At 40.5% G+C, this 25,381-nt stretch overlaps 3 protein-coding genes across 8 annotated transcripts in view; 2 read left to right on the top strand and 1 right to left on the bottom strand.

Annotated features, from left to right (window-relative positions):
* Positions 1 to 9,667, top strand: part of MAP3K1 (mitogen-activated protein kinase kinase kinase 1) — a 69,681-nt gene extending 60,014 nt beyond the window's left edge. Inside the window, exons 16-20 of one of the 3 annotated variants that reach the window (XM_060280287.1) lie at positions 413 to 575; positions 911 to 1,042; positions 2,520 to 2,662; positions 4,108 to 4,239; positions 5,460 to 9,667. In XM_060280287.1, the coding sequence (XP_060136270.1) occupies positions 413 to 575; positions 911 to 1,042; positions 2,520 to 2,662; positions 4,108 to 4,239; positions 5,460 to 5,609 (720 nt within the window). In that variant the 3' untranslated portion in view covers positions 5,610 to 9,667. The remainder of the gene's footprint in view (positions 1 to 412; positions 576 to 910; positions 1,043 to 2,519; positions 2,663 to 4,107; positions 4,240 to 5,459) is intronic. The other 2 variants (XM_060280286.1, XM_035100953.2) reach the window with 2 other exon arrangements.
* Positions 9,668 to 10,570: 903 nt separating this feature from the next.
* On the top strand, positions 10,571 to 21,882 carry SETD9 (SET domain containing 9). Its single transcript, XM_035100957.2, has 7 exons — positions 10,571 to 11,326; positions 15,491 to 15,855; positions 17,686 to 17,809; positions 19,289 to 19,404; positions 19,828 to 19,933; positions 20,137 to 20,264; positions 20,975 to 21,882. Exons 1-6 carry the CDS (start codon positions 11,241 to 11,243, stop codon positions 20,222 to 20,224), a joined length of 885 nt encoding a protein of 294 aa, XP_034956848.2. The 5' UTR covers positions 10,571 to 11,240; the 3' UTR covers positions 20,225 to 20,264; positions 20,975 to 21,882.
* The window catches only part of MIER3 (MIER family member 3), a 22,367-nt gene continuing 17,989 nt past the window's right edge, over positions 21,004 to 25,381 (bottom strand). For all 4 annotated transcript variants that reach the window (XM_035100956.2, XM_035100955.2, XM_060280288.1 and 1 more), the window contains exon 13: positions 21,004 to 25,289. In XM_035100956.2, the coding sequence (XP_034956847.1) occupies positions 24,829 to 25,289 (461 nt within the window). In that variant the 3' untranslated portion in view covers positions 21,004 to 24,828. The remainder of the gene's footprint in view (positions 25,290 to 25,381) is intronic.

The following is a 25,381-nucleotide window of genomic DNA, read 5'->3' as shown; positions in this document are numbered from 1 at the left end:
GGAAAGGACTTGGACTATTGGAGGAAGTGATAATGAAAACTGCTTTTATTCTAGGCAGTTGCACACACTAAGCCCCCCCCCCCCCTGCATGGGAAGAATCTTTAGGAAGGTGGGAAACATACATGTTCAGCAAGAGTGTTTATCTTTCTTACTGCACTTCTCATGCCATAGTTTATACATTTCTCTAAAATCCATATATCTCCACATGTGAAGTGGCTGCCTGTGGTTGCTTAAGGGAAAGAAGAAAGCAAGAGAACAAAAACAGAGGTTTTATATAGTGGGTAGAATCAGATAGCCTATGTTGAACCTCTTTCTTGAAGGTGTTCAACACTGTGTGCAGCTTCAGGTACAATAATGTCAATAAGATTCTCTATTGTTGAAGCAAAATTTGACCTGGCTTTGTGTGATGCAGGTGACATATGTCAGGAATACATCATCTGAGCAGGAAGAGGTGGTAGAAGCTCTGCGGGAAGAGATAAGAATGATGGGTCATCTAAATCACCCTAATATAATTCGAATGATGGGTGCTACATGTGAGAAGAGCAACTACAATCTCTTTATAGAATGGATGGCAGGTAATGTGCCCCCAAACTATATTCATCTCTCTCCACCTGCCTCTAAATTTGTAAGTTTGTCCCTTTTGCCATCTCTTTAAATTGAAATTAGCTTTATCCAAATTGTGGGATGTAAATGATACAATACTATGATTCGTGTACGTGCCACTCTTTCTGATAAAGGGAACTCTAAACAACTAGGACCCCAAAAGTAAATTCAGAAAGTTGAGCTTAAAACTATTTCACTTGTCTGCATTGGTATACCCAATTTTGAAACTATTTCAATGGCAGTAAAATCCAGATTGTTTTCATGAGCAGCGTACTAGTGACTAAAAATGTTAACTCTCATCTTCCAGGGGGATCTGTTGCTCATTTGTTAAGTAAATATGGAGCCTTCAAAGATTCTGTGATTGCAAACTACACAGAACAGTTGCTTCGTGGCCTTGCCTACCTTCATGAGAATCAGATAATTCACAGAGATGTCAAAGGTAAAAATAGTGCTACAATAGTTATTATAACCTGTAATTGTTTATTTATTAAATTTGTATACCACCCTGCATCTGAAGATCACAGGGCAGTTCACAGCATAAAAATGCATAATACATAATAATAATCTAGAGTAATAATTTATTTCTTATACCCTGCCCATCTGACTAGGTTGCCCCAACCACTCTGAGCAGCTTCCAACAAAATATAAAGAGACAAAAAACAGAAACAAACCAAAGCAATACCCCACTAACAACAAGGAAATAGGATGTTATTCAGCCAATGGAGAGGAACATTTTCACCTGATGCCTAAAGGCATATAATGAAGGCATCAGGCAAGCCTCCCTGGGGAGAGCATTCCACAAACAGGGAACAGCTGCAGAAAAGACATGTTCTTGTGTTGCCACCCTCCTGACCTCTTGTAGGAGAGGCACATGAAGAACGATGATCGCAGGTCTGGGTTGATGGCATCGAAAGCCACTGAGCTGTTGAGAATTAAGGAGGACACATTTTCCCTGTCCTGACACAGGTTATCATACAGGGTGACCAAATCAGTTTCTGTGCCCAAATGGGCCTAAACCCTGATTGAAATGGAAAACTGATCTAGAAAATAAAGTTTCCTTCAAGAGCACCAAGAATTCTGTTACCTTTGGATTTCGCACTTCTCCAGATTTTGTGATGCAGTTCTCAACTCTCAAAAGCCATACCTTAATTATTAAAAAGCACTTTTAAACATACAGTATTGTAACATATATACATATTTAAGTATAAATCTCTGTGCAGATTTTTCTGTTAAAAATCCAGAGATTAATGCAACGACAAGATAGAATAGATTTATGATTGAACACATGTAATGCTAACGTGTCTAGTTGGGGGAATGGGTACATGAAGGGTTTTATTTTTAAAAAAATATATTTGGGGGATCCTGTCCTCCTTTAGGTTCTTCAAGCATAAGATTTGCCTTTATATTATTTGTGTTCTGAAAACATTAAACATCAATAGAAGAAATGATGATGATGATGATATCGTCTATTCAGTGGTTTTGGTTCTCACTTATGTCTAAACCGTTTGCAAGCAGGATAAAAATGTATTTTGGTGAACACCCAAACCCACACTCAAATGTAACTTGCTACAGCAATATTGCAAGACCTTCTGTTGATAAATATTGCTCCTGTTTCTCTTCCAATAGGAAAAAAAACAGAGTTTGGTTTACAGAGGCAGAAATCTTTCAGGTTTTTTTCCAATTTTTGGTGGGAGAAAGTCACTTTTGGAGAAAGGCTGAAGTTTTTGGTTATATGGCATTGTCTAATTTTGAATGGAGTCTATTTGTGTACACTGAAGGAAAATACCGAAATCTTTGGTATACTGATCGATAGTAACTTTTGTTTCTACCATGTGTGCGCACCCAAGCCTGTCGTGTCTCCTTCACATAGACCCACTCACAGCAGCAACTAAATTAATTTCTTATTATGTTCACAGGTGCCAACTTGTTAATTGACAGCACAGGCCATAGGTTAAGAATTGCGGATTTTGGAGCTGCAGCTAGGTTGGCATCTAAAGGAACTGGTGCTGGAGAGTTTCAAGGACAGTTGTTGGGGACCATTGCATTTATGGCACCCGAGGTAAGAATTCAGTGGGGCAACTTTGGGAAAAGATGAACTGCTTGATTATTATCTTAAGACAGAAGAGGGGGAACCTGTGGCCCTCCCAAATGTTCAATACTACCCATCACTGGCCTATGCGCTTGCTCAGCTGCAAGACCTAAAGAGGCATGCTGTGCAATGGAGACAAGAGAAAGCAGTGTAGTTTTGCCCTACTTGCCTTTTAAAAGATTATACACTCCCTTGCTCCACTACTTGGATTGGCAAAACATGTGACTATAACAAGAACTATGGTATTTGAACCAAGCCAATTTGATCAAGGTTGTCTGCACCAAACCATGCCATGCTATCTTCGTATCTGCCACCACCTTATTTTGAACCTCTTGAGTAGGACAGGATCTCTGAAGCAGTGAGTTTAAACTAAGAAAAGAGTTTGCTGCCAGCAGCAACCCCGGAAACACTCCAGCCCACATCCCCCTTTTCCCTCCCCCTTGAACAAGAATGTAGCAAATTTGAGCCAGTGGTCTGAAACATGGAAAATTGCTCCTTGGGTCTGTATCTTGTTACTGCTCTTAGTTATTGCTCTCTGTCACTGTATCTAGTTATATTTCTACCTGGATGTTGTGCAGAACAGGTTGGATTAGGTTAGATTACTGCAATGCATGGGACTGCCTCTGAAGATGGTTCAGAAACTTTGCTGGTGCAGAATTCAGCGGCCAGGTTGCTCACTGGGGCAAGACGATTTAAGCATATAGCACCAATCATGACCCAACTGCACTGGCTGCCAATTAGTTCCCAGGCCCAAATCAAACTGCTGGTTTTGACCTATAAAGCCTTAAACAGCTCAGGACTGCAATATCTCAAAGACCATCTCTTCCCATATCGACTGACCCAGACCCTGTGATCGAGGGTTAGCAACACAAGAATGAGCCTTTTCTGTGGTGGCTCCATGCTTGTGGAATGCTCTCCTCAGGGCCTGGCACCTTTGTTACATATCTTCAGGCACCAGGCAAAAACATTCCTCTTCTCCCAGGCCTTTGACCAGGCATAGGTAAACTCGGCCCTCCAGATGTTTTGGGACTACAACTCCCATCATCCCTGACCACTGGTCCTGTTAGCTAGGGATGATGGGAGTTGTAGTCCCAAAACATTTGGAGGGCCAAGTTTGCCTATGCTTGCCTTTGACTAATTAAAAAAATTATGGCCTTTTAAACTGTGCGTGTGCGATTGTGTTTTTTTGCTGTTGTTATTGTATGTATTTTGTTTTTATATTGTAAACCTCCCTTTGTTCCTTGGATGAAGAGCAGTATAGAAATCAAATAAATAAGTTGTCAGTCCTGCCATAATCTCACACAGAGATGTCTGCTGAAACTCTCATTTTATTAACCATGGATGATTCTTAAAATATCTTCTATACTGCTGCTAGAAGATTTATAGGAATTAAACTTGTCTTTCTTATTCTTCAGGTGTTAAGAGGCCAGCAGTATGGTAGGAGCTGTGATGTGTGGAGCATAGGTTGTGCCATTATAGAAATGGCTTGTGCTAAACCCCCCTGGAACGCAGAGAAACATTCCAATCATCTTGCTTTGATATTTAAGGTAAGGCGATAAGTAAGAGAATTCTCTACAAAGCCTGTAGGTGGGAGCAATTCCACTGGGAACTTATACCATGCAGACAACATTGAAACAAATTTAGAGCTGCTAAAAATGCTTGTTTAAGTTCTTTTAAAAGGTGTTTCCTGCTTGGCAGGGGGTTGGACTGGATGGCCCTTGTGGTCTCTTCCAACTCTATTATTCTATGATTCTATGACAATGTACGTATTCTTTTTTCAAAATATCCTAGTTTGAAAAGTACCCACAGTTCTCTAATATGTGCATCTTATCAAATTTGCCCTAAATAAGAATAGTATAGTATATTCATTAGCATGGTCCTGCCAAAGGACTGTCTTGAGGGGCACATTTTTCAGGATTCTATTTTTCATAGGTTTAGGACTGGGTTTTATTACAGTACTTAAGAGTTGCAAATAAGGAATCAGAAATAGACAGTGATTGGGACTTCAGCAAGAACTTACTAAACTCTGCTGTGCATGATCTACCCAGTGATCCTATTGCTGTCATCCATATCTGAATAGTACCATACCCTGTTCAATAGCAACTTCAGTCTTTGGAAAGACCATTCATTGAAATTATGTACAAGGATGAAGAAGCTAGATAGACTGGAAACAGTGTTATAGAAATTAAAGAAGAAAATTTAGAGATTTGAGAGAAGTCTTTGGGGACAGTCAATATAAGAACTCTTAAATGTAAGCTAGATGAACTTCAGATGCAAATCTTGTTTATGCTAGCTGTTTACATCAGTTGGTTTAGTGTTACTGCACCAATTTGAAAAGGCAAATGCCCTAATAGAACAAGACAACTCTTTATTCTAGGAATCCTGCAGATCAGATATTGTAACAAATTATGTGCTAAGCTCCACTTTTTTTTTTTTTGCTTCTTCTGCCACCGTTGTTTTGATATTGTGTCTGTGTGCAATAAGATAGTAAGCAGTTACACACACACACACACACACACACACACACACACACACACAACCATTTGGGGGAATAACTCCAACCCTAAAGTTCTGTGGGTGGGAAATACAAAATGTGCAAAAGATGAAAGGCAAATACATGGTAAGCAATGCTAACCAGGCTGCATGCAATGTAAGCAAATGTTCTGCAGTTCAGAGTCTTGCAGAGGTTTTGCTCCAGTCTGCATCCAGGGGTCTCCAACGAGAAGGGAATCCTGAACATAACCTGTGTTTTCTCTTCTGATTGTAGATTGCCAGTGCAACCACAGCGCCATCAATCCCACCACATCTCTCTCCAGGCTTACGGGATGTGGCGCTTCGGTGTTTGGAACTTCAACCTCAGGACAGACCCGCAGCAAGGGAGTTGCTGAAACACCCTGTCTTCCGCACTACGTGGTAGTTTGTTATGTAAAAGTGGGGATACACTGAACATGATGCTACTGAATCTAGAACAGTGCTGGTCTTCCTGTGCAGTTTTGCATGGCAGTATGTATTAACTGTTCTGCTGGCCTTAACTATACATTTTTGAGGACTTGAGGTCAGTAGAGGACCTGTACTTAAGTATGTGACTGACAAATCGAGATCTTTACCTAAGCTCAGTATGCAACATTTCACAGACTGCAGAAATATGTAAACTGTGCCTTTCTCAAAGATCTGGCTCTTCGTGAACAGAAAAGCAATTCCTCTTTTAAATCTGCATGATTATTTAGTGGAAGACGTGGTTTTTAATTTTTAATTTTATTTTGGAGCACTTTTTCAGCAATACTAGCAGCTGAGGGGCTCAGGAGCCATTTAAAAACTGCAATCCCAGTTCCATTTCACATCATGCAAACATCAGCAGTTATGGGCTCTACAACCCAGTTTAGGTTGTTTTCGTTACTCATCATTAAGAAGGTACAGTGTCTGTGCATTATATTTTGATGTTTAAGTGGAGGGGGGAAACAGTTGATAGTTTTGAATCCACATTTTGCCTTCCTAAAAGTCACTGACCATGGCAATTTTGGTTCAATGTGCATTTACTGCTAGCCTTGTAACTTCCCCTTGGAAGTTACAGTTCTGTACTTTCATTTTATCCTTCAGGGAATAAGTGATTCTTTTAAAAAAACACGCCCATAGCAGCTAGAACTTGGTTCAAGCTAAATATTGCTGGATAACCTGCTATAAAAGACTGTGATAAGGATTGGTTTGAAATCTGGAATAAAAGACTGCCATTGAGTCAGTGTTTTAAGTTGGAAGCGGAAAATGCACAATTACTTTCAATAACAGAATTTGTAACCAAGGGTCAAATGAACTGTTTTGGAGCCTTTTTTTCATGTAATAATTCTCATGGTATAGCTGTGTAGAAAAGTTTTATGTCAAGCCTGCCACTACCCAGCTTCCATTCTAAGTCACCCTTTGATGGGAGCCAAATATTAAAATCCAGCCTTACTCTCAATTTACCACTGTGTTCATGTCCACCATTGTTGGATTTGCCTGCTGTTTTCCTTCTACCATGCATCATCTGTTTACAGTTACAATTGATAAATATGTAATTTGGCAATATTTTAAAAAGGAAAAGAAAATCACTTAAGCTCTTTTTTTTTCAAATAGTTTTTCAGAAAAAAAATGTGCTTGGACTTGAAAAATATAACCCACAAGTATAATGTGAGAAAATTATTCCACAGGAGTGCAAAACTACTTTTTAGCAAAGATTTTTAATTGTTTCATGATGGTTTTTAAGGGCAGGCTTTTAGATTTTGATGAATGGATTATTGAAGGAAAATGGCAGCTATTCTTTTGCTTTTTGGTCAGTCTTTTTGAAATAAAATACTGGTTGTGTTTATAATCAGTTTGTTTTAATAACTGTTCAAGTTTTAACTCTTCAGAAGCCAGTTGAATTATTGACCAGAAATTGGTTATGCTCAAAGACTCAGGACAAACTAAATAAGCTATAGTACTGTACATTATTGACAATGTACGACTCGCTGATTGGAAACAAAACAAGTGAGGTTTACAGCAGTGATCATGCTAGCGTTAAATAAAAGCAATGTCATTAAATGTGGATGTGCATTTTTCTTAAAACATTACCTTCCTTTGCTTTTTGAAGATTGACAGGCTTTGAAGAGTTAAAAAATCGAAATGTGAAGTTTAGTAGCTCTGTATTTGTATTTGACTTCTGTTTCTTGACAGTTTAGAATTTACTCTGATCATATTGTTTCCAAGTCTATTCTGTGCAAGCTTTAAAGGATGCGCTCTTGCCAATTCATGTACTGGAAGATCAGTTGTCAGATTAATGCAGTTTCTGACAAAATTGTCAATTGTATAAACTGATGAACCTCAGCTAATCAGTATTACCTTTCTAGATCACCATGTCTACCACATATCAAATTCAGACTGCCTCTAGGTGTCTAAAAGCATTGTCTGAGTTTGTTTGCATTTCCCTCAGCTTGCTGGTAATTGTGGGTTTTTTTTAATGCAGATGTGATGTAATCTTATTTTATTTGGATCAAAGCTGGACTGAAAATTGTATTGTGTAATTATTTTTGTGTTCTTAATGTTATTTGGTACCTAAGTTGTAAATAACGTCTACTGCTGTTTATTCCAGTTTCTACTACCTCAGGTGTCCTATAGATTTTCTTCTACCAAAGTTCACTTTCACATTGAAATTATATTTGCTATGTGACTGATTTCCTAAGACTTCCAGGGCTTAAGGGCTAACTTCTATTAGCACCTTACTGTGCAAGTAAATTTTAAAGATCTCTAGGTTAAGAAAATTTGGCTTCATTATATCCTTTGTTATTTTAAATATATCAAGATATTTTAATTAAAGTTTTTACCCCTTTGAACCAATTTTATAGTATAATTTGTACCTATTTTGGTGGTTTTGTCTTTATAGTAAATAAAAGATTTTGGACAAAAGCTGCCCTCCTTTATGGTAATGAACTGAGTTTAACAAATGCATTGGCATTCATGTACACATGTATTTTCCTTACAATATAGTCAGCAATCAAACACAAGGTTTTAGAGCCAGCTTTTCACAGCTGTTTATATAGTTTGAAAAATGTCTGTAAATAAGTCTTTTAATTCCTTTCTACTCTATTTCATGGCAACATGAACACTTCACAATAGGTAAGCTCAAGGGAGCTGTCTTGCTCAGTTCTGATTCTCCTTCATTATACTCATTGTCTGTGTAAACCTTAAGGGCACAATTTACTAAGCATAATTTTTATAATATCTCTTGTTCATTGAATTAGGGTCCCACAACATCTATTTTGTACCCACAGTCATTGTTATGCTGCCAGATTAAACATTCTGGGACACAGAATTGGGATCTGGTGAATTGTTAAACAATAGAACTACTGGAACATTGCTTACAGCTAGTTAACAATCTATTTAAAATGCTTTTAGAAGACTCGCTAGTCAGACTCCAGAAGAGAACATAAACCAGTTGAGAGCTAGATCCTCCACTAGACTGAGTGGCATGCGATCTCTTTTTGCCACTCAACACACAGTAGTGGGTTCCTTAGATATACCTGCCTAGGGAATACCCAGCACATAGGATCATGAATAGTGCACTGAGGACTGCAGAGTGTTCTTTTGAATTCATGGAGGGTGATGTGGCAAAAGCTGATGGGCACTCGCATCATATGAAATACAGCATCCTTTATACATAACACATCACTGTGTGTATTGGGACAAAGTTTTTTATTGTAATGAGTACTTAAAAAACAAGATTAAACTATCCATTGAAAAGGCTTGTTGAAAAAATATGGACCAACAAGCATCAACAACAGTACTCACCTGGTAAGCAACAAGAGAGGATTTCAAATTGTAGGTGCTGCTACAATAAAAACCTGATTTGTACAAGGTATGGAGTGGACCTCCTAGTGAGATGGTGTCTGCAGGTCCTATCCTGCAGAGTGCAGTGATTGGACGGGTATATAAGGTATGAGATTCTTTTTGGTGTCCTGATCCCAATCTGTATAGGGTTTTGTAAACCAGTACAAACACTTAGAACTGGTACCTAATTGGCAGCCAGTGTTGAAACAACTGCAGTTTGCACTAGCTACAGCTGCTGGGTCAACCTCACAGAGTGCATTGCAGTAATCCATTCTAACAGTTACCCACATGGAGAACAGTGGCCAGGCTATCCTGGTCCAGAAACACACAGCTGTCTTATCAGCCTACAAACCTTTAGGAGTATGACCCTGTCCAAAGCAGCAATAATCCAGACTTTGGGACTGCTCACTCACAGCATTTCCCCCTTGCCATAATTTGGACTCGGGTTTTTTGGTCCAAATTCAGCTGCCCATCATCAGGGCTGCACAGCCTCTCCTCATTCAGATGTTACAGAAAAAGAGCTGGGTATTACCAGAATGCTGACAGCTTCCCCCAAATCTAATCACTGCTCCCAAAGGCTTCTTGTGGATGACAAGAGTACTTTCCAGTATGTGCACACACACACACACACACACACCAGGGACAACTGGCAGGAGGCTGAAAAAGAAAACTGAAACCAGACCTGGAGATAGGGCCAGAACCACTGTAAAACTGTCCCTAATACCCATCTCACTTACCGTAGTAGGCTGAGGAGGATCCCATGGTTAAAGGCATCGGAAGCTCCTTCAATATCTTGTTGTTTTTTTAAAAAAGCTTTATTTTTTCTTTAAAAATACATAAAAACAAAATCATAACCTACGACATTCAAATCATAATACACCAATAACATAAACCCAAACAATAACAAACACAAATTCCACCATAATTTAAGCATAAATATAATACTAACCCTTTCTCCTCCTCCCTCCACCGCTTGTGACTTCCAGCCTTTCCTATAAACTGATTTTACTTCCTTTATTTTTGTGCACACTTTATTTTTTTTCCTTTATTTTTACACCCTTCATAATTCTGCTACAAGATTCGCTTTTTCAACCTGCTTCCTTAAATATTGGTTAAATGGTTCCCACTCTTTTTCTATCCTTTACCTAGACTTTTTGAAGCCCCTTCTTTTGTTGCCAAATTTTTATATGTAATTAATTTAAATAGCCAACCTTCTTTGCTTGGATGAGGCTCCTTAGATATCAATTAAAATATAGCAGGGTTACACCCCACCTGCAACATCACATCACTGCCCATCTTTCAGCAGCCATACAAGGGGGAGTGTTGCAGGGGCTGGTGAGTTGGATCAGGACCTGGGAGATCCTGCTGGCTGGGGCTGAAGCTGGAATCCAAAAACATGGAGTTCCCCCATCTGTGGTATATACATGCTGTTCCCGCGTGGTTTTTAAAACTTCCCAAAAAAACCCCACTGCGAGGGTTGCAAGGTGCAGTCCGAGCCATGTGCACATTTGCTTGAGAATAGCAAGTCCAGTGGGCCTTACTCTCCCAATTGTGCTGCCCCAATCTGCGACCAATAGGAAAAGGGGAGCCCTTCTGAACTGTCCAGAAATCCCCACCTTGGAAGCTAATGGAATAAGGCGCATTAGGAGGCTGCTTGAGCGCCTAAAGCGGAAGTAAACTCCGTCTCCTCAAAACGTCCCCCTGCGAAACTGCGCCCGGCGTACATTTGGTTCCACCGCCTAACCCGGCTGCAGGTTAACCCCGCGGATTCAAAACTCTTCAATGAGTGTCATCTGAATTGTTGGTTGTTTGCTTCTTCTTCTGCTGCTGCTGCCTCCATGTCCGCGCTTGATAAGGTTTTCGGCGGCTGCTTGCGCAGCTCTTGCAGGCAAACTCCTCCTGACGCACGAATTTACTGGACGGTGAGGCAGAAATTCTTTGGCCCGCCCTGCCCATCCGTTGCAGGAAGCAAGCGCGCTCGAGAGAGTCCGGTGGGGTTATAATCAGCTCGCAGGTGCGTTGCGAGGCGGGTCAGGAGACACGCGTGTGAAGGCAGACTCCTTGGATTTATACTTTCGCCTGCAGACGACGATTGGAGGAGCTGCAGCGGCGGCGGCGGCCAGGCAGGCGGCTTCGCCTTTCCGCCGCCCTTCCTGCGACCAAGCAAGAAACCGAGCCCGGCTCTTCCCCGGGGAAAGGGACCCCCGCCGCCATGCTGAGGGCTCTGCGGAGGCGCTGGGAGGCCTACAAGTACCGCTTCGTGCCCTGGATCGCTCTCAACCTCGGCCGCAAGCGCAGGTGAAGGCGGCGGCGGCGGCGGGAGGAGCGCTTTCCCGCCCTGGTCTGCAAGCAGGGCTCTTCCTCTCTCGCCCTCCGTCTCACCGGCAGAGCGGGAGAAGGAGGCGACCCGAGGGGTCTCTCTGCCAGTTGCGCGCCTCTGGGGGTTTGTGGCAAAGAATAGTAAAAGTTAAGCCAGAAGTTCGGCGGTGTTGCCTGGAAACCAGCCTTTTCACATTGAGTACAAGGGCGGCGTTCGCGTGGCAGAGCGCCGGGTTGGCGAACTCGGGGTGAACTCTTGCACGTGAGGATCATGCGAGGGCGCGCGCGCAGGCTTCTTCCGCAGCCGGGGCAATGGCAAAAGGCAAAGCAACGCGGATCCCTGGCGGCAGTGGGGGCTGCTGCTGGCATGCCTGCCGAAATCCGCGTAGCTGCCCCATCCTCTCACCTGCCCTAAGAACATAGCTGCCAAGTTTTCCCTTTTCTCGCAAGGAAGCCTATTCAGCATAAGGGAAAATCCCTGTAAAAAAGGGATAACTTGGCAGCTATGCCTAAGAAGCGGTTAGCCTTCCCCATTTACCCGCTAGCAGCTCCTTTAGGCCACGTGGGATTGTTCTTCTGGGGATTGCAGCGGCGTTAGGCAGCTTGGTCAAACGGCCGTTTAAATTTCCCAGGATGGGACTACGTTTGGAGGATTTGTGGCTAAATTATAATGGTGGCTTGACATAGACACCTAATGTTGCTTGGAGCACTGCTACTAGTAGTAGAAGTAATAATAAATCATACTTTCCATAGTGAATCGCTTCCCATGAGGTATGAGGGCAAGCAACAGCGGTGGGGGCTGCCCAAGGATGCCTGCAAACGCCTTCCACAGCATTTCCTGTTGGGTGGTATGGTGTTGGTGCAAGTGAAGCAGTGTGTTGACATTTTGTATTTGCCTTCATGTGCATGTGTGCTAGGGTTAAGAGGCATCCTGACTGTTCAGAGGTTTGACTTCTGCAGAATAGTTCAAAAATGAACTTGATTGGACGTTGTTGTTTAGACGTTTAGTTATGTCCGACTCTTCGTGACCCCATGGGCCATAGCACTGCCTTCCGCAGTTTGGTCAAACTCATGTTCATCCAACTATCTTGTCCTTTGTCGTCCCCTTCTCCTTGTGCCCTCAATCTTTCCCAACATCAGGAAACATCCAAGGAGTCTTCTCTTCACATTAGGTGCCCAAAGTATTGGAGCCTCAGCTTCAGGACATGTCCTTCAGAATGGATAGGTTTGATCTTCTTGCAGTCCATGGGACTCTCAAGAGCAGGGATCCCCAGACTTACCCGGCTTTGGGCCGGTGCCCGCTGTGCCAATTGCGCGGCGGGCCAGATGGCAGAGGAGTGTGCGCCCGTGCGCATGCGCACACACACTTACTGGAAGTGCACCAGAAATGACCTCTTCTGGGTTGGGAGAGGCCCATACGCATGCGCACAAATGATTTTCGGCGCTTTTTTCCGATGTGGAAGTGCGCCGCCGCGCTGCACGCTGTAAGAACGGGCGGTGGGGGTCATCGCGGGCCAGATTGGGAGGCCAATTGGGCCGCATCCGGCCCGCGGGCCGTAGTCTAGGGACCCCTGCTCAAGAGTCTCCTCCAGCACCATAATTCAAAAGCATCAATTCTTCGGTGATCAGCCTTCTTTATGGTCCAGCTCTCACTTCCATACATCACTACTGGGAAAACCATAGCTTTAACTATACGGACCTTTGTCGGCAAGGTGATGTCTCTGCTTTTTAAGATGCTGTCTAGGTTTGTCATTGCTTTTCTCCCAAGAAGCAGGCGTCTTTTAATTTCGTGACTGCTGTCACCATCTGCAGTGATTGGACATACGCGCGCACACACACACACACACATATATATTATCATGGCCACTACCTTGAAAGCCACACTAGGACTAGCAGCAGTTATAGAAGCAAGAGTTTGGCATAGAGGTTCCATGCTGTCTGCTGTTTGGATTGGTTAGTGCTGAGGTCTCTTGTGTTCTGTGGGTAATTTTGCATATATTGCTTTCAGCACCTTTGCTGCTGCAGTTTGATCTGCATATGTTAGTGAAGCAATGATTACTATCCTGTACCATGAAAAGCTTCACTTGTGGATGTCTGTAGAAGTTAAGGGTTGGACAGCAGATCAGGCAGAATTTCTGGTCATTTGGCAACCTTAAAATGAGCATTTCTGTGACATACCTTTTTAACTGTCTATAAGACAAACCCCATGTATAAGACACCCCCTATTTTTGGGGACTCCAATTTAAGAAAATGGGGGGAGATCTATCCGTGTATAACAGTGTTTCTCAACCTTTTTTGGGCCACGGCACACTTGTTCCGTGAAAAAAATCACGAGGCACACCACCATTAAAAAAGTTAAAAAATTTAACTCTGTGCCGCCCTATATTATAATTATGGCTGTAAGAAACACTTGCCAAATATTGCTTTCCGGCGGGTCAGCGCTGTGTATTGGCGGCCGCCAGGCTCGTTTGCACTGAGCTTTGGGAAAGAGGAGGAGAAATATTGCTTTCCGGCGGGTTAGTGATGTTTATTGGCGGCCGCCAGGCACGTGACAATGCAAATCGCCCTTCTCGTCACCACACGTTGCGGCACACCAACCAGCGTCTCGCAGCACACTAGTGGTTGAGAAACGCTGGTGTATAAGATGCCCCCAAAATTTTGACATTATTTTTTAGGGAAAAAACCTAGTCTTATACATGGAAAAATATGGCAATTTCATTCTGCGATGTTGTATAATGCAGAAGAAGAAACAGGGGAGCCAAAACGCAGCAAAAAATTCTGCTGACATTTGCAGATGGAAGGTTTCAGTCATGCTTTGTGAGCAGTTGAAACAACAGCTTTACTACATTTTAAATAAGATAATGCGATGGGCTGATAATTAAATAGCTGGATTAACAGTTTTTTGTATAAAACTTCATTTTCCAAGGTATTTCTCTCTCTCCACCCCAGAGCTAAATGTTCTCGTTTACACTTTCTTCAAAAAAAACCGCTTACAATTTACTCAGTAGGAATTTTGTTGTGCCCCTCAAGACCCCATATATATATATGATGGATGAAGACATTCCATTCAAAGAGGCTATGAACTAGTTTCTCAAGGGAAATAAGCTATTAAAACTAGAAGTGAAATATTTGTGAATATATCATATAGGGAGCAATTTTTCATTGGGTACAGTGGGGATTAGGTATAATTGGTCTCCCCCCCCCCTCTAATTTCTGTAATAATAAGCAGATGCATGGAATGAATAAAGGATTAAATTGATTCTTGGCTCTCTGGTGGAACTAATAAAATTGCAAGCTGAATACTTGTGGTTTAATGATCTCAGTGCATCTCTTCTAATTAATCACAGCCTTGTATTCATGCAAGGAACATTTATTCTGTTATTTTGGTTGTCTTAATTTAGGAGGGATTTCACCTTTTGCTTTAAAGAAAAAGAACCTACAGATACTTCTCATTAGAAGAATCAGTTTCATGCAGTGTGGAAAAACACCTATACAGTGGTACCTCGCAAGACTAATGCCTCACGCAACGAAAAACTCGCAAGACGAAAGCGTTTTGCGATCTTTTTGTTGACTCGCAAGACAAATTTTTCTATGGCCGTGCTGCGCAAGACGATTTTTTTGCATTTTGTTGTTGCTGTTGCTTTGCTTTGTTTACATTGGAAAACCACAAGACGAAATTTTCACAATACAAAACGTCTTGCGAGGCACCACTGTACTTTATCATCTCCTTTATCCATTCCTCAGTATAGTCTTATACATAAGAATTAGCTAGGCAGTAAGAGCTTCCTTTCCTTTCCCATTTCAATTGTGCTGTCAGTAGGACTGATTCTCTACTGCTACTTCCTTAAACTACTTCCAAGGCAACCAGGAGCAGTGAGCCATGCCAGCCAATCAGCCTCTTGGGACACACAGAAATCAGTGTGCGTACATCCATTCTAGAATTCAAAGCAATCTTCATGTTTAGCACATTTAATACAAAATATGCATGACTTTTAAATATAAAAGATGGCCATGGCTTTTAACAGAACTGTAAGTGGTTTGAAACGGTTTGAAAAGCAAGCAAGTAGTGTTTGCTACAGTTTCCAAAATCTATTTACAACATTCCAAAATGTTTCAGTTCTGTTGTTTATTGGACTGTTGCAGAACTCTGCGGTTTGTACCAGAAGGCTCTAAAGACAAAACGGTTTCTGATGAAGATGTACTTCAAACACTCCTGAAAACTTTCACAGCTTTATTTGTAAACGACTTGAGGAGACAAACATTTCTTCTTAGCTTTCTTCCAAAAGTTAAATCTAAATACCTGGACCTGCAGAAAGATCAGCCCGAGATAAACCAAACAATTGATGACAGCCATCAGAATCAAATCATCTTCAGTCCAGAAGACGTTCTCCTTCATACTTTAGGATTCAGCATTACTCGGAGGCACAGCTCACTTATTTCTGCTGGAACAGGAGTCTTTGTAACGAAAGGTTTTGTTCCAAAAGGAGCAGTTGTTTCTATGTATCCTGGTATGGAAAGAATGTATTTACAAATACATAAACATATGATGTCATTTTTTGCTGAGTCAGACCATTAGCCCATCTTATTCAGTATTATCATAACAAAATAAAAAAATTCCTTCCAGTAGCACCTTAGAAACCAACTAAGTTTGTCATTGGTATGAGCTTTCGTGTGCATGCACACTTCTTCAGATACACCATGCACACGAAATCTCATACCAATGACAAACTTAGTTGGTCTCTAAGGTGCTACTGGAAGGAATTTTTTTATTTTGTTTCGACTACGTCAGACCAACACAGCTACCTACCTGTAACTAGTATTATCATAATTGACTGTGTTTGCATGTCATGCTGAACCATAAAAAATATTGTTTGTTAAAACATCCTGCAGAATCTGCATGCTGGCCAAGTACTCCTACTTTGTGGCTCCTTTCATTCATTGAGGAAGCAAAACGTGGAGTGGCTGGCTTAGTGTTAGTTCAGACAAATAACAACTGAAGCCAGCTTTCTTCGCATAATGGTTTAACACAGGGGTTCCCAACAAAATTTTCTCGAGGACCCCTCATCGAGCCGCTATTGTGACAAGGACCCCCATTAATTCCTAATCCTAAAATTAAAAAGTGAGAGCCAAATTAAGAGTCTTTTTATATTTTATATTTATACGTTTTTTACAGTTACAACAGAGTACTCCATCAGTATACAGTTAGTTTTAATTTTCAGTTCTTAATGAGATGAACCACTTTTTAACCAATGGTCCATTTTTAACTACGCGAAATGTAGCTTCCACGAAAAACAATGCTTTGTTTACAAACACTACTGTTTTGCAAAGAGGCAGCGCGCGCCAGGGAGGAGGGAGGGGAATGGAGAAGACAGGGTACCTGCGCAGTAGCGCACAAATGAAGCAGACGCGCGCAAAGCATCTTGGGGAGGTGAGTGTTAGTAGAATGCACGCGCTGCCTCTTTGCAAAACAGTAGTGTTTGTAAAGTGCCACCTAACGGCATACAGCAGAACTACTGCCTCTATCTAATTCTAGTTTTGCGCTAGACTCTGCTCATGCAGGAAGCGGCCAAAACAAAAAATCTGTTATCATACGAAATATATTTAATATATTTTTTAGCATCTTGCAGACCCCTCTGGCATAGCTCGCGGACCCCTGGGGGTCCGCGGACCACCTGTTGGGAACCACTGGTTTAACAGATCATACTTATGGTTGAGCGTTACATGGCAATGCAGCCACTGACTGACTGCAACTCCCCAGGGTCTCAGCAGAGGGCTCTCACAGGGATTGAATCTAGGAGCTTTTGCATGCAATGTGCATTCTGCCACCGAGTTGTGGCTGATCACTACGAATCCTTAGGGCCGTGCTGTTCTGAAATAGAAGAGGATTTCTATGTTCTGTGATTGAGAAGAAACCATTAAAACCAAGAGGCATTTGGCAAACCTGAGTCAAAAAGCCTTGAAGCTTTTATTTAGAACAGTTGGGTTGGCCAGATGGAAAAGAGGACAGTTGAAATTCCCTCTTCTACACAAATATCAAAGGTACAGGAGCCCTGTTCCTCTTTAATGCCCCCTGGTGCCTGTTTCTAGCAGTTTAGTTTCAGTCTGTGTAAAGTTGTCACCTTTTTTATGAGAAGGCCACTCTGTCATTTATAACTGCATGACATTCCAGCACCTCCATGCTGGAAAAAGTTACACTTTTTTGTTCTGCTCTTCTGAACCCATTTAAAGCTCAAGAGGCCTGTCAGAAAAGACTCATTTGCCCCCAGATATCATACCCTAAAAATTAGTAGTAATTGTGATTAGCTGGAATCTAAAATAGCCACTTTTGTCTCACACAGGCACAGTCTATGAAAAGTATGAGCCCATATTTTTCCAGTCCATTGGCAATCCATTTATATTTAGATGTATAGATGGGGTGCTTATTGATGGGAATGACAAGGGAATATCAAAAGTTATATACAGGTAGGTCCTTAATAGAAAAATGTCAGCCCCAAGGTTTCACCCTTTGTACTTATCTAATAGTGTTTTAAGTAAAACCAAAGAACTTGGAAGGTGTCTGCTTCAGGTTTTTATATGGAATAAAATGTTAGCCACAGATTTGGGGGTGAGTTTATTTTCTGGCTGTAGAACATAACCTTTTTTTGCTGTTGCACAGCTTTGATATTGGGAATGTGCAAGTGGTTGTCTTATTTCCCTGTGACTTTTTTTTAACATTTGACAGAAGTTAACCTTGAAGGTGGGAGAACATCTGCCAATAAGATGGGTCCATAAAACCATATTTGACAAAACCTGTACTCCTTTTACTGTAGAATATTCCACTGTTCCATTACTCAATATTTACTTACAATTTGAAAGCTAACAGAAAAGCAGAAGCTCATGTCTGCACAAATTTGAACTACAACAAATTAATGGCAAAGTAGTGGGTTGTGCACTGCTTTTTATGGCCGATGTTTATTTGTATCCAGTGCTTGCAGATGTGAAAATCACTTCCTTCTCTGTATACTCACTAACAATGTAACGTGTCAATTGTTGATGTGCTGGTTTCATCTATGGTAAGTTTTGTGCTTTGGAAAGGACTCCACAGATTTACATAGATAATATAGGTTGGTGCTTGTGCCAGAAATTCACACAGTACTATATATTTATAGCATGTTTACCCTGGAAAGGCTCCTAGGGTGATTTAGAAAAGATCAATAACAAACAATATAGTTCTGCCCTCAAGCTTGCAATTTAAAAGACAAGACACAAAAGGGAAAGGGTGTAAGGAGGGAGGAGGAAAACAAGCAAAATCGGACATAAACTCTTAATTGACATCTTATTGCAGTCCAGGGAGAAAAGGAGTCAAATGACGCTGGTTTCTCAGCAGAACTGATAAGAGTGGGCCATGTTGCCCCATTTCAGTCTCTGCTGCAACCAAATGTAATGGTTGTCTGGATAATCACAAGTTCTTGGTTGTTAAGAGTATTAATGATTTAAATATTAAATGACTGGCAGGTATTCTTTGCATCTACAAATATCTGCTGCAAAGTAACATCCTTGCCACCACAGCCCTTCCTTAGACTTGAGCAAAAGCCTTTTTCATTACCAAAAATGAAGGCACATAGCTCTGAGATGGAAGACCCACCAAGTTAAATGCAACCCATCAGCTAGGTATTAAAAGTCTGGCAGATGCTTGACAACCATGCCTTATTCCAAAGTGGAACTTACATGCTGCGTATTCAGCTGAACGGGCAGCGTTTGATTTGCTATGTCACAGGTTCTGTAGAGGATCAGATTTGCTGCTTACGGGTACTGGATAGGATGTGGGTAATGAGTAGCATAGTCTTAGCAAATGAATTTAATTTGTGGGGTGTGTATGTACACGTGTTTGCATTGAAAAGAGATGATTGCTCAAGAAGCTGTCAAAATGGGGTTTTTAGTTAACGCTGTAACCTTTTTCAGGTCATGCAGCAAGAGAGATCAGATTGGTCCTTTGAAAATGAGTGATGTATTTTGGCTTACAACTGGTCTGCAGAATCCACTGGCAGTGGGGCAATATGTCAACAATTGCTCACCTGGTAAGTAGGAAACAGACTTTTTCCTAGACTTGATTCCGGCACCTTAAAGACCATCATGTTGAGTTCTCCAGGGATACAACTTTATGGGAGATTAACTTCTGGCTCACTGCTACCAAACTGCCAGTGTTGCTTCTAATCTGCAGTTTGGGTGAATGCTGGGACCCATCTTTTGCATAGAGGGAAGCGGTATATCTCCATATAATATTTATTGTCAGGTCGGATTTACTTCCTTCACATGGCTACGTCAATGAGGATGCTCCACATAAACAGTTTTAGAGCATCTGAACAGGATTTTTGTTATAAAGAAATAACGCGAGTGATTACTTACGTGAATAAATCCAAAAGATACATTAACTGAGAGTTGCACCAATATTAGTGCATCTCATCTTTTTCAAGATTTTTCCTCTCTTATTTTTCCATTAGATAAAGCAGCCAATGTATGCTATCAGGAATTTGACGTGCCTGAAAATTTTCCTATAGAATTTAAACAGTATCTTCCAAACATCAACTACTGTCATGAGATACAGAGGTGAGAAGTTTAATCAAATACTTGTTACAATCTCATAGATTGGATTAGGTTTGATCATTTGACTAGCTCATTCTTGCCAAATATGTCACATATTTAAACCTTCGCTTATTGGAACCTAAAGAAAGAAAAACTGGTGTGTGTTATACATGTATAAGTGCATGTGTATAATAGTATCTGAAATTCCTCCACTATGCAATCTGCAGGCCTATGAGATGTGTCGTTCTGATTGCTCTCCAAGACATTGGACCAGGAGAAGAGCTTTTCTCAAACTATTACACAATTATCAACTGAGCCTGAGGAGCCACAGATTGACCAGTTTGGGACTCATCAGGTATTTTTTACTGAATGCATACTTGGTGGCAGTGAGGGGTTTGGTGCATCCTTTTGGCTGAGCCTTTTAAGAAAAGAAAAATAAATGCAAAATTAGTGGTTTATGCAGTATTAAAACAGTGCCTGCAATCATCAGTGGTCTTCATCCTATATATTTTCTCATTGTTATATCTTAGGATTTGCTCCTGTTCCTTTTTAGGTACCTTACTGAATTTATATCAATAAACATAGTATGCTTTGTAAGTTTGATTGCTTTAAATCAGTGGTGGGGAACTGGATCTGGCCTGTAGGCCAGATTTTTTATTACCCCACCCCACCATGTGCCAACTTTGACATGTAAATCGGACCACCTACCCGTTAGCCACCTGACATTATAGTGATTTCAGGTGGCTGGCGAGTTATCAGGGTTCGAAGGGGATCATTGTACAGGCTGACCAACTTAATAGCAATTACAACCTTCCTTTGAAGATGGGCAGTCAGCTGATTGTCGCTGGGAGTGTGCCTTCAAAAGGGTGTCTGGAGAACAATAACATTCCACTTTCAGGAACTCCTGTGGATTCAAACCACTTCCTGAAAGTGGACTTAGCAAGCAGCTCCCTGTAGTCACCAATCCACTGAGTTGTTGTTACAATAAGCCTCTTTGAACCTGCCCTCTCAGCACCAGTGGGGCTCCTTGTCACTGCTGATCAGCTATTTTGCTTCTACCTACAGAGACATCCATTTGGTGGAATCGCACTCCCTGCAACTCTGGATCCACTCAGACATGGGAAGACTTTCCTGCATAAGTACTAGTTGACATGAAAAAGTGTGTTATGCAGTTGAGCAGGGCCTGCACAAGAGAATTTTCAAGTGGATTGGCACCCATACTTTGTACTTTTCACACTTGAGATTCCGAAAAACTTTTATACAGATGCATACTGCCTCTAATGGAAAATAGACATTGATGGCCTTCTCCATGAACTTGTATGATTTTTTAAAGCCGTCATGTTGGGAGCCATTGCTGCATTTTACAAAAACTAATCCCATAATGTAACTAGGTGCTGTGCACTTTATTCTATCGATCTTCCAACATTCAGATTCATTGGATGGCCCCAAATTTTAGAATCAGTGGGAGAGAAACCTCTCTATGCAATCAGAATGTAGTCTTGTCTGAGCATATAAATCTGGTTTCTTATGGATTAGAATCTGAACATCTGAAAACTCCTTTTAAAATAACCCTGTGTGTTCAAATATACTAAAGTGACAAATGTTGCAGAGGCATGAAAACTTTCACAAAAGAAAAAGGGTTTCCAGACATTTATTTCTGGAACTGTACACCAGGTATTAAAGTACAACAAATACAAAATAATGTTCAAAAAAATCAGTGTTTATGTACAAATATTAAAACCAATGCAACAATAGCAACTTCCTCTTGGGCATCCAATTCTAAAACTGGTTGCGATTGTCACTAATTTATTTTGCTATGCACAGGGGATTCCAACCTGAATCTAGGAATGACTGGAATGACTGGTTGCTTCAGGTAGGACTGCGGACCTTAACTGTTAGCAAAAAAAAAAAAACTACTGAGAAGTTTTCCCACTCACATGGAAAAATCATAACCATGATACTATGTAAATTCAGTTTCTCATTTATAGACAATGTGCTTTTAACACTGGGCAAACAGTCTTCTATTGGTCAGTTTATCCACTAGTTTACATTCAAACTTGAAATACCCACTAAAGACTTTGGTTAAAATTAAACTGTGTTTCTAATACACTACTGGATCTGAAATTAACATATGGTTTTGACTTGGTTTTATAAGGAAACTGCACATATCAACCCAATCGTACACAATTTAGTATACTTCAGACAGTATTGTACAGCCTTCAAGTAAAGTCAGCGGTTTGACCATAACAAGAGGGAAAAAGTAAGCATTTAAAAAGCTAATGATGAGAAGATGAAATGACTTAACAAAAGTAAAAGTATTGCTCTAATCACAGCACCAGTTACACTTCTATGTGAATCAGCTATCCTTTTCAGAATCCCTGTAGTTAAGTGATACATGTACCAAACTGCAATTGCCCATGATGGATTTTTGGTTTGTTTTTATGAAAAAGGAGAGGAGAGATAATATATTCAGCAATGAACAATGAAGTCATCACAGTTTGTTAGAAGAATTGTGCTTTACCCACATTGAATCAAGGCAATGTAGATTTCTTCATATGGTTGCAATTCTGCCATCTTCATGCTCCCTCCCAAACGCAATTCTTTTAATAAACGGTAACAAGTTCTCCATTTAAAATGTTTAACACAGAGAAAAACAGGTTAAGTCCAGCTTTTAAAAGAAAAATTCAATAAATAGCTATTTTACATGAATAAAGTCATAGTGGTACAAATTTATGAATGTCACATCAAGCATGCACAAAATGTTACTATACACAGAAGTAGTCAGAAAATATTGAAATAGATATCTAAAAAGATATGCAGAATGTACATATTTACATAATCTTGCAAATTATTGCCTCATTTTAACAAGGAATTAGACGTAAACATTACCAGCTAGCTAGCCAACAGGCTAAATTAGATCAGCAATTAAAATCTATTAAAACTAGCCGGAATTCATTGTTCTTTCATACCATTTCAGAATTTTGGTCAAAAGTCTTTATTAAATAACTAAAGTGTCCATTCAACTTGCTGACAATCAAAACTTTAGACGAGAAACTAGACTCTCGGTCTTCATTAAGACCCCAGCAATGCATAGATAAACTGAACGTAGTACTGCATCAGCTAATGAGAATGGGTGTTGTCATTTAAGTGCAACTGGTATAAGCATTCAGACATGGTGTAATGATTTTTATACAGACCAGCCACTGTAAACCCATAAACTTGAATTTATAACAGAAAAAGAATATGGCCAGTTATTTTACAGAATTATCTGTGATGAGTTGATTCAAAAACAAAAAAGAACAAAGATACAGAGTTCAGCACAAATCACAGCAACAAGAAGCCGACAATTTGGCTAAAAGCGTCAAAATACAACACAGGGCCAAGGCTACCCCATTATTGACTGTGTACTTATTAGAATGACAGCTTTTAGATGTATATTTCAGAACAGATCACCAACAGCAACTTTTGTCCACTGTGCTAAATTAATTTGCTAAAATGTTACGTGTGCTATATTAACTCTTTGAAGCCATCTTTGTTACAATGCCATGAAGAACACACAGCACTTTGCTGCATCTCAAACTCAGGATGTCAATGCAGTTCACAGTATGTAGAATAAATACCCTCCCTTTGAAGTATTAACTAAGGCATCTGCTTTCTCTATTTCTGCAGTGCAACCATGAAATCACTACTACCAACACTGAAAAGTTTACTATTTTCTTTAAAAAAAATTGCAATATTTTAAAAAGGAAATTAAATATACATAGTGGCCAGTGCAAAAATAGACATGTTTTACTGCATGTCAATTGTTGGAAAATTCAATATTTTTGTGTCGTTCGGGACATATAGCTAACACCTTTTGATTAATATTATAAATGAGAGGCAAAGCTAGAGTGAAAGGTTAAACAATAAACATAAAACAGCTATAACAAAGATTCCTCTCTGGAACATGAAATGCAATCCAAGAAAAAAAAATACATCCATGCTTGAAGATGCTTCAAAGTTGTGTATCATCTATGAATCTAGAGTCCCTCATAAGTTTAACACATTGAACTGCAGTGCTCTGAACTTAAGGCAAATCCTAAGATGTAAACCATTAGTGGAAAATCCTAAACTGTACCCTCACCTCTCAGTGGCCTTAAGAAAAGTTACATAACATTTGATGTTTTCACATTACACTTCTCAGAAGTGTGGACAACTTCCCCACCCCACCAGTATACTGTATCATTTCAGCCAATAGGTTTACATACAGAAATCTGTGTATTTGTATCTGTGTAAGGTAGCCATGGCCTATAATTTGGTAAGAGCATCCAAACACGTTTTTTAGACAGTGCTCCTACAGTCCTTTGTGCTAGTATCCATCAAGATGAACCTGTTGTTCTGTAAACTGAAGTGCTCTGGTTTAGTATGAGAGAAGGTTCTGCTTAAAAATATCATTGTATGTTTGTGCAGTTTAAATTAAAGAAACCTTTCCCTGCTTTTCATTAATTTTAATGCTACATTGAACAGGGATCAGGACTGGTACCTGTAAACAATCGCTTTTCCACTGCATCCATTACGGCAGAAGCAACTTAGACTAAAAAAGCCACTCCAATCAGTTCAGAATTTCTGTGCTGGTTTTGAGACATCAGTCTCTGTTTACAGGTTTAAAAAAAGAAAGAGGAAGCAGAGCTTAAAGCTGCACCACAGAGTTCTCTTAGTCCCCAAACTCTGCTAAACGTCGTATGAAGTTTCCACATTTATGGATTGGGAAAAAGTGAAAATACTCTTGATAAATCAAGATATAGTTCTGTACATAAAGACATCACTGATGTCACATAGTTCAAACTTCCAGTGAAAGACTAAGCAAACTTGATCGTTCCCATCAAGTTTACCATAAACCACCAACAGTGTCCACTGTCTCTTCAGTTTGCTGATGAAATTCATTCTGAGTGGAGGGCAGTGTGTTGGTGTAATGCTGCATGAGCACTGATAAAGCCATTTGTCTCGTTTGCAGATAGACTGCTAAAGTCAGCCACTGAGACTGCCATTTTGGCACTGGTAATGTGATGCGTGTGATTCTCAAAATCGACACCCAAGTTATTCACAGAAACATCATTCATATACGATTCTGGGACAGCAATTCCCATTTTTAGTCTCTTGGCAGGCCTTTCAGACTCCTCGTTGCACATGTTCATTGGGTTTAACTCCGAGTGATAGAATCCAGTCTCAAATAAATTAAAACAATCACTTTCACCATTACTAGGCAAGTTAAGCAAATCTTCTGTTACAACAGGCACATGATTAACTGCTGTCCGAGGCAAGCTGTCCAGAGGTGGGAAGGCATCATCTAAGCAGTTCACATCTGTAGAGTGGCAGACTGTGGCTACACTGTTGGTCAGTGCTAGAAGAAAGAAAAGCAATATTAGCCAAAATGCCACCATTATCCTGACATACAGCAGCAACAAGCTATTCCAAGACACCATCCATGTACCC

Source organism: Zootoca vivipara, chromosome 11 (genome assembly GCF_963506605.1).
Source record: "Zootoca vivipara chromosome 11, rZooViv1.1, whole genome shotgun sequence".
Classification (NCBI taxonomy): Eukaryota; Metazoa; Chordata; class Lepidosauria; order Squamata; family Lacertidae; genus Zootoca; species Zootoca vivipara.
This window is presented reverse-complemented; position numbering and strand designations above follow the sequence as displayed.

Bases quoted from the DNA above. Each gene is read 5' to 3' on its own strand.
- SETD9 (XM_035100957.2), top strand. From the start codon at position 11,241: ATGCTGAGGGCTCTGCGGAGGCGCTGGGAGGCCTACAAGTACCGCTTC. The intron at 17,810-19,288 runs GTAGGTCCTTAA...AACCTTTTTCAG, and splicing joins ATATCAAAAGTTATATACAG to GTCATGCAGCAAGAGAGATC. The intron at 19,934-20,136 runs GTGAGAAGTTTA...TGCAATCTGCAG, and splicing joins TACTGTCATGAGATACAGAG to GCCTATGAGATGTGTCGTTC.